This window comes from Heloderma suspectum, chromosome Z (assembly GCF_057233095.1).
Source record: "Heloderma suspectum isolate Gila_16-S chromosome Z, 16-S_ref, whole genome shotgun sequence".
Lineage (NCBI taxonomy): Eukaryota > Metazoa > Chordata > Lepidosauria > Squamata > Helodermatidae > Heloderma > Heloderma suspectum.
The window spans coordinates 19117310-19126023 of record NC_139476.1 but is presented as its reverse complement, the minus strand read 5'-3'; the positions used below and the strand labels follow the sequence as shown (position 1 = coordinate 19126023).

At 48.9% G+C, this 8714-nt stretch overlaps 1 protein-coding gene across 1 annotated transcript; it reads right to left on the bottom strand.

Moving 5' to 3' along the window:
* Nucleotides 1-1359: 1359 nt before the first annotated feature.
* LOC146333845 (vomeronasal type-2 receptor 26-like) lies at nucleotides 1360-2523 on the bottom strand. The gene is made up of 2 exons (XM_084825741.1): nucleotides 2511-2523; nucleotides 1360-2228 (listed from the first exon to the last, which is right to left on the bottom strand). The coding sequence occupies exons 1-2, from the start codon at nucleotides 2521-2523 to the stop codon at nucleotides 1360-1362; spliced, it is 882 nt and encodes a 293-aa protein (XP_084681867.1).
* Nucleotides 2524-8714: the final 6191 nt, after the last annotated feature.

Genomic DNA, 8714 nt, shown 5'->3' with positions numbered 1-8714 from the left:
GGATATCACACAGTTTGGGGGCCACTAGAGAAAAGGTCCTCTCCTTACCTACCCATTCCTGTGGCTAAGTCTGTAAAGAAATTTAGGAGGCTTTAGGATATCACACAGTTCGGGGGCCACTAGAGAAAAGGCCCTCTCCTCACCTGCCCATTCCTGTGGCTAAGTTTGTAAAGAAATTTAGGAGGCTTTGACTGGGACCTCAACAGCCTTGTGATGGACCGAACACATCAACACCCTTTGTTCAAAGCGCACCGGACTTTTTCGCCACTTCAGTGTCCTTTGGGGACCGAGAAGCTACATTTGGAAAGATGGCTGTGATGCCTCTAGCATTCCTGCGTGTGGAAGGACAAGCGGGTTTCATCGTGAGAGGAAGATGTCAGGGTCGAACTAGGCGTGATCTTCAACAGCATTCCTTCCACGTTGGAACCATGGATAGGAGGGGGACCAAGTAAGTTTGGGACCGCACTGTGCAAGAAGGGGCGTGGCTCTTTTCTCATGTCCAGGGGCCCTGACGAAGCCATCCCCCCCAAACTGCTGTTTGCACCAGAAGGGAAGCTCTCACTGGCGCCAACAGGAGCTTCTGACTTGGATTCCTGCACTGAGCAGGGGGTCGGACTCGATGGCCTTGTAGGCCCCTTCCAACCCTACTATTCTATGATTCTATGATTCCATTGCATGGCAAAGAAAAGCCATGGGGGCCCCAATTGGGACAAGACATAGGATGAAGAGGTCACCCTCCCCTCTGCCATGGCCCAGATCTATTCACACCATGGTTGCTATTTATTTGCGATAAAATCAACACATAACTTCTAGATGTGTGACAGTCCCCTGTACTTTGAACCTTGAAACAAAAGTTGTTTGACGCGAGAATTCTCCATTAGCTCAGGGGGTTGGCGATAGAAAGAGGAGCATGGATTTGAGAAAGTCCCCATCCAAATAATGGCAAATTGTTCACGAATTCAGGATTATCGAGGTACTTCATGTAACACAAAACAGAAGAAGGGGCCTGTCCACAGGCTGACAATAAATACTGTCAAAGTGTACAATTTATCAATGACTATACTGCTTCTTTCATCCAAAATCTGTGACTAATGACTACCTCCTAACAACTTTCAATACCCACATGAGAACTGTTTGCAAGATGTCACAGTCTGAATTTTTAGAACTGCTCAGCCAAAATAGCTGCATCAGACAAAAAAGGAACAAAGAGAAAGAATGGATTGGACCGGGTACTTTTATTTTCAAGGAAAACAAACAAGATCACATTAACTTCTCTACTGATAAATGTGACGGGGAAATGGGATGGATTGGCTGGGAAATTAATAAGCAGGGGGGTTTCTGAAGGATACCACTCACAGATTATTTTTCCCTTCTGAGATGATCTCTGCAGTTGAGATGGGGCCTCAGGAGGAGAATGTAACATTTGGGGAGAAAGATGAAACCCAGGAGACCAGCTCCAGAGGCCGAGATGGAGAAGACCTCCACAGCCACCATGGACTTCCCCTTGGTACTTAAGTAGCTTGGCACAAAGGAGACCCAAACGCTGCAAAACACCAACATGCTGAAGGTGATAAACTTGGCTTCATTGAAGCTGTCAGGCAACTTCCTTGCTAGGAAAGCCACCGTGAAGCTGATGAGAGCCAGAAAACCCAGGTAACCCAGGACAGTGTAAAACATGGTGACCGAGCCTTCATTACATCCCACTATGATTTCTCCGTCCAGGGAATGGAAGTCCAAGTCTGGGAATGGGGGAGAAGTCACCAGCCAGACAGCACAGATCACAGCTTGGATGAGTGGACAGGCCAGGACAATGGCATTTGTCAGTTGTCCCCTCAAGAGTTTTCTAGCCACGTTTCCTGGCTTGGTGGCCATGAAGGCCAGAACCACGGTGACCGTTTTGGCCAAAATGGAAGACACAGCGGCAGAGAAGGTGATGCTGAAAGCAGCTTGTCGGAGAAGACAGGTGGACTTTGTGGGCTGACCGATGAACAGGAAGGAGCAGAGGAAGCAGAGCAGGAGGGAGATGAGGAGGACGTAGGTGAGGGCTCTGTTGTTGGCTTTGACGATGGGCGTGTCACGGTGTTGAATGAAAGTGGCCAGTACTAGAGATGCGATCAGACAGAGGAAAAGTGTCAGAGACGCCAAAATGGACCCCGGTGTCTCCTGATGAGAAAGGAAGTGGATCTTCTTGGGAATGCACTGGTCTTGGTTCCTGTTTGGGTGCTGATCTGCTGGACATGAGGCACAGAGATCTGCATCTGGAATACACAATAGTTACTGAAGCATCTCAAAGATGACACAGGTTATGTTTTTCTGGAAGCCGGTTCATGCCACGATGAATGAGCAAGTAAGTGCAGACCTATCATTTCCTTCGGAATATTGACTCCCCTCATACCTCCCCTCAGGACAGGCGTTGGGAGAAAGGCTGAGGGGCAAGGTGCAAAAAGCAGCCATCACAGAAAGCCATCTATCTGGGACCGGAGAGGGGTGTTATGCCACGGGTTTGTTACAAGGGCGATTCATCGCCTTGTGAAGTCCCTCACACCTGACGCAGACGTCCTCTTTGTGGTGGCCAGTTCAGCCCCCAAAGAAAACGATGGAATTATCCATTCTGCAGCTTCTGCTCCCCAGAGGACAGCTGTCCTTCGGCCGCCTTCTCGCCCAGCTTCAGTAGCTTGTTTCTTAAGAAGGCAGCCAGAAAAGGGGCAGCCCGCTTCGAAAACAAGCTGACAGGACGGTCCCCTTTGCCAGTCCCTTCTGCAAGGGGGGAATAGGCAAGGTTTTTACCCTGGGAAATGGACCGATATCGCCAGTGCTCTCTGAATGGGCGCAAAAAGAAATATCAGCCTTTTTTCAGGTTATAAACTTGCACACGCCCCGGATAAGTGCTGGCGCAGAGGCTGAGGGGCAGGTTATAGAAGACCGTGCAGGAAAAGGGGCAATCGGTTTGGGACTGGGGTACTGTGCCCTGATGGTCCTGAACGCCGGCCATACAACATCAAACATCCCTTCAGAAGACACCTACACACATTCCTCACAAAAATCCAGGTGGTTCTATCGATACAAAGGGACGCAAAGTCTTACTGGACGCTTCTCATGGGAACATCAGAAGAGCCCTGCTGGATCCGAGATCTGTTCTAGTACATTTCTAATTCATTCATTTCTTATTCATTCTCATTATCTGCGCTCCGCTTTTCAGAAGACAAGCACTCCCCAGGCATTTCAGACTTTCCGTGCTGTTGTTTTAAAGCCGTCATTGTATTTTAAATCTCTACAGCGCTGCTAGTTTTGGAGGGGGCACGTAGTTTTAAGCGCAGACATTTCACACGCAGTTTCAAGAGTTGGCATTCCGTCTTGTATTTGACGGTGCTTTTTGTGGCTCAGTCGTTGTGATCTGCCCACAGAGCTTCGGCTGTTGGGTGATTCGGAAATGTAATAAATAAATATAAATGTAAAACAACGCCTGTGGATACTCTGCAAGCAAGTTCAACTGCACAGATTTGCAAACCAGCACTGAAATTCATCCACTGAGAAAACTCCAGCCATTGCCCCTCATTCAAGATCTGCACCATTTCCTGTCCTGTCCTTGCCCCAGTGTCTTCTGCACTTAAATAAGGCTCATGAAGTTTCCGCTACCTGTCCGGTTAGAAAAGGTCCCTTCTGGACAACGGACACATTCGTAGCAACAGAGCGGCTTCCCCTCTGGAACTTTCTTCTGGTGCCCCAGAGAGCACTCCTCCACACACCTCGCCGAGGGTGACTTCTGAAAGGGAAGGGGGGAATAGTCGAGCTTTCCCACATGACAGACATGGAAGAAAACAGGACTTGGAGGTAGTCAGTGGACTTTCCCTTTGTATAGTGAATAGGTTCACCAGTTTGGAGGGCCAAATCTCTTTTGGAGATCTGCAAATATAATCATAGAGGCTCATAGAATCATAGAATAGTAGGGTTGGAAGGGGCCTATAAGACCATCAAGTTGAACCCCTTGCTCTGTGCAGGAATCCAAGTCAGAGCATCCCCGACAGGGGGATGTCCAGCCTCGTCCTGAACGCCTCCAGTGTGGGAGAGCCCGCCACCTCCCCAGGTAATGGGTTCCACAGTCGTATTGCTCTAACAGTGATGTTCAGCCAAAACTAGGGATGGCGGAGAATTTCTCCCTGAAACTTCGGGGGGCCGAGCGCCAACGTGTTTGGCCCCCCGAACACGTCTCAGGGAGAAATCCTCCGCACGCCCCCCGCACCCCCCCCCGGGACGGGACTTACCTTCGCCGAATGTCCCTCCCGGCAGCGGGTCCGGCCGGCGGTTCGGCGGGTGTTCGAGCGAGGCGGGAGCGGCAGCCGCCATTCCAATAAAAGAAAAGAAAAAACACCCCCGTGATAGGCTACGTGAAGATTAATGTAGCCTATCACGGCTAGATTTGCAAAGTCAATCTTCGTGACCCCATAGACCTTAGCACACCAGGCCTTCCTGTCCTCCGCTCTCTCCCGGAGTATATAATGTATGTTGTTGTTGTTGTTGTTCAGTCGTTCAGTCGTGTCCGACTCTTCGTGACCCCATGGACTATAGCACGCCAGGCCTTCCTGTCCTGCGCTCTCTCCCGGAGCGTGCTCAAGTTCATATTCATTGCATCTGTGATGCTATCTAGCCATCTCATCCTCTGCCGTCCCCTTCTCCTTTTGCCTTCAGTCTTTCCCAGCATCAGGGTCTTTTCCAGGGAGTTTTCTCTTTGCATTAGGTGGCCAAAATATTGGAGCTTCAGCTTCAGGATCTGTCCTTCCAATGAGCACTCAGGGTTGATTTCCTTTAGGATGGACTGATTTGACCTCCTTGCAGTCCAGGGAACTCGTAAGAGTCTTCTCCAGCACCACAGTTCGAAAGCATCAATTCTTCGGCGCTCAGCCTTCCTTATAGTCCAGCTCTCACAGCCATACATTACTACTGGGAAAACCATAGCTTTGATTAGACGGACCTTTGTCGGCAAGGTGATGTCTCTGCTTCTTACTATGCTGTCTAGGTTGGCCATAGCTTTCCTCCCAAGGAGCAAGCGTCTTTTAATTTCATGGCTACAGTCACCATCTGCGGTGATCTTGGAGCCCAAGAAAGTAAAATCTGTCACTGCTTCCATTTCTTCCCCTTCTATATGCCAGGAAGTGATGGGGCCAGATGACATGATCTGAGTTTTTTTAATGTTGAGTTTTAAACCAGCTTTTGCACTCTCCTCTTTCACCCTCAACAAGAGGCTCTTGAGATCCTCTTCGCTTTCTGCCATTAGGGTGGTATCGTCTGCATATCAGAGGTTGTTGAGAATTCTCCTGGCAATCTTAATTCCGACCTGTGATTCATCCAACCCGGCATTTCTCATGATGTACTCTGCATATAAGTTAAATAAGCAGGGTGACAATATGCAGCCTTGTCGTACTCCTTTCCCAATTTTGAACCAATTGGTTGTTCCATGTCTGGTTCTTACTGTTGCTTCTTGACCCTGGTACAGGTTTCTCAGGAGACAGGTAAGGTGGTCTGGTACTCCCATCACTTTAAGAATTTGCCACAGTTTGTTGTGATCCACACAATCAAAGGCTTTAGCGTAGTCAATGAAGCAGAAATAGACGTTTTTCTGGAATTCTCTTGCTTTCTCCATGATGCAGCAAATGTTGGCGATTTGATCTCTAGTTCCTCTGCTTCTTCGAAACCCAGCTTGTACTTCCGGTAGTTCTCGGTTCGCATACTGCTGAAGCCTAGCTTGTAGGATTTTGAGCATCACCTTGCTGGCATGTGAAATGAGCGCAATTGTGCGGTAGTTTGAACACTCTTTGGCGTTGCCCTTCTTTGGAATTGGAATGTAAACTGACCTTTTCCAGTCTTGTGGCCACTGTTGAGTGTTCCAGATTTGTTGGCATATTGAATGCAGCACTTTAACAGCATCATCTTTTAGGATTTTAAATAGCTCGGCTGGAATAATCTCTTCTTAATCTCATCTGCTTCTGTTAGGTCCCTGCCTTCTTTGTCCTTTATCATGCCCGTCTTTGCACAAAACGTTCCCTTGAGATCTCCAATTTTCTTGAAGAGATCTCTAGTCTTTCCCATTCTGTTGTTTTCCTCGATTTCTTTGCATTGTTCATTTAAGAAGGCCTTCTTGTCTCTCCTTGCTATTCTCTGGAACTCTGCATTCAGTTGGATATATCTTCCCCTTTCTCCCTTGCTTTTCGCTTCCCTTCTTTCTTGAGCTACTTGTAAAGCCTCATCAGACAGCCAGTTTGCTTTCTTGCATTTCTTTTTCTTTGGGACGGATTTCGTTGCTGCCTCCGACGACACAAATAGGCATATTGGACACGGCCTTATTTATTATTTATTTATTACTTACTATTAAATTTATTACTCGCCCATCTGGCTGGTCAACCAGCCACTCTTACAGCAAGTCCATCACGTTCAGGCTTGTCTCTGACCGGCAGCGGCTTCCAGGGTTTTAGACAAGAACCATTAACAATCTCAGATCCGCAGATGACACCACTTTGATGGCTGAGAGCAAGGAGGAGCTGAGGAACCTCATGACGATGGTGAAAGAAGAAAGTGCAAAAGCTGGGTTGCAGTTCGACCTCAAAAAAGCCAAGGTTATGGCAACCAGCTTGACTGAGAACTGGCAAATAGAGGGAGAAAACGTGGAGGCAGTGACAGACGTTGTCTTTCAGACGCTGCGGACGCTGAGTGCAGCCAGGAAATCAGAAGGCGTTTACTGCTTGGGAGGAGAGCAATGACGGATCTTGATGAAATAGTGAAGAGCAGGGACATCACGCTGACAACAACGGTCCGCATAGTTCAAGCAGCGGTATTCCCCATGGTAACCGATGGCTGAGAGAACTGGACCATAAGGAAGGCTGAGCGAAGGAAGATCGATGCTTTTGAGCTGTGGTGCTGGAGGAAAATTCTGAGCATGCCTTGGACTGTGAGAAGATCAAACCAGTCCGTACTGCAGGAAATCAAGCCGGACTGCTCACTTGAGGGAATGATCTTAAAGACAGAACTGAAGGACTGTGGCCACATAGTGAGAAGACAGGACACCCTGGAGAAGATGCTGATGCTAGGGACGGCGGAAGGCCGAAGGAAGAGGGGCCGACCAAGGGCAAGGTGGATGGATGATGTTCTGGAGGTGACGGACTCAGCCTTGGGGTGCTGGGTATGGCGACGGCCGACAGGAAGCTCTGGGGTGGGCTGGTCCATGAAGTCACAGAGAGTCGGAAGCGACTGACCGAATAAACAACAAGCTGTCCCAATGTTAGCTGGAGAGGCTGAAGATGGACCCGGGACCTTCGGCATGCAAAGCCGGTGCTCCATCACGGAGTCATGGCCCCATAAAGAGAAAACAAGCTTGCAGCCCTCCCCTTAATTTATTCATTTAATTTAATGTCTGCGTCTCTGATGCTCTCGGCGCAACACATATGAGAAAATCAAACGCGATGCAGTCAATGATAAAACACATCAAACGTTTCAAGAGCGGAAGCCATAATTTAAAATACTTTGAAAAGAAGAGACAGATCCCAAGCAGTTAAAACATGAAAAATGCTATTTTTAAGCGTAGCCTGAAGCGTTAGGGACAGTGCTGGCACCTGTTTTGGTCCAGGAGTCCCTGCACCCCCGAGCCATTCCTGCTGAGCCCTGCCCCTGCTCAACTCCCTGCCCCCTCTTGCCAAGCTACCCATTTACACCTGTAATCTTGCATGCATGGGCACTGAGCAGGGGGTTGGACTCTATGTTCTTGTAGGCCCCTTCCAACCCTACTATTCTATGATTCCATAGGGATGCTCTGACTTGGATTCCTGCATGGAGCAGTGGGTTGGACTAGATGGTCTTACAGGCCCCTTCTAACCCTACTCTTCTGTGATTCCATCGGGATGCTCTGACTAGGCTTCCTGCATGGAGCAGTGGGTTGGACCCGATGGTCTTACAGGCCCCTTCCAACCCCTACTATTCTATGATTCCATCGGGATGCTCTGACTTGGCTTCCTGCATGGAGCAGTGGGTTGGACTAGATGGTCTTACAGACCCCTTCTAACCCTACTATTCTATGATTCTATAGGGATGCTCTGACTTGGCTTCCTGCATGGAGCAGGGGGTTGGACTTGATGGTCTTACAGGCCCCTTCCAACCCTGCTATTCTATGATTCTATGAATTCACAGCTGACCTTTGCGTATAAGTCCATGTGCACATTCTTGCGATCGCCATGGGTTTTTTGCAACATGGCAATCATGGTGCAGGCAGAGGGATCCTGAGTAGAATCATAGAATCATAGAATAGTAGGGTTGGAAGGGGCCTGCAAGGCCATCGAGTCCAACCCCCTGCTCAGTGCAGGAATCCAAGAAAGAGCATCCCTGACAGATAGCTGTCCAGCCTCGTCTTGAACGCCTCCAGTGTGGGAGAGCCCACCACCTCCCTAGGTCATTGGTTCCATTGTCGTATTTTTCTAACAGTCAGGAAGTTTTTCCTGATGTTCAGCCGGAATCGGGCTTCCTGTCACTTGAGCCCATTATTCCGTGTCCTGCACTCTGGGATGCTTGAGACGAGATCCTGGCCTTCCTCTCTGTGACACCCTTTCAAGGACTTGAACAGCGCCATCCTATCTCCCCCCAGTCTTCTCTTCTCAAGGCCAAACATGCCCAGTCCTTTCAGTCTCTCTTCATACGGCTTTGTTTCCAGTCCTCTGATCATCTTTGTTGCCCTC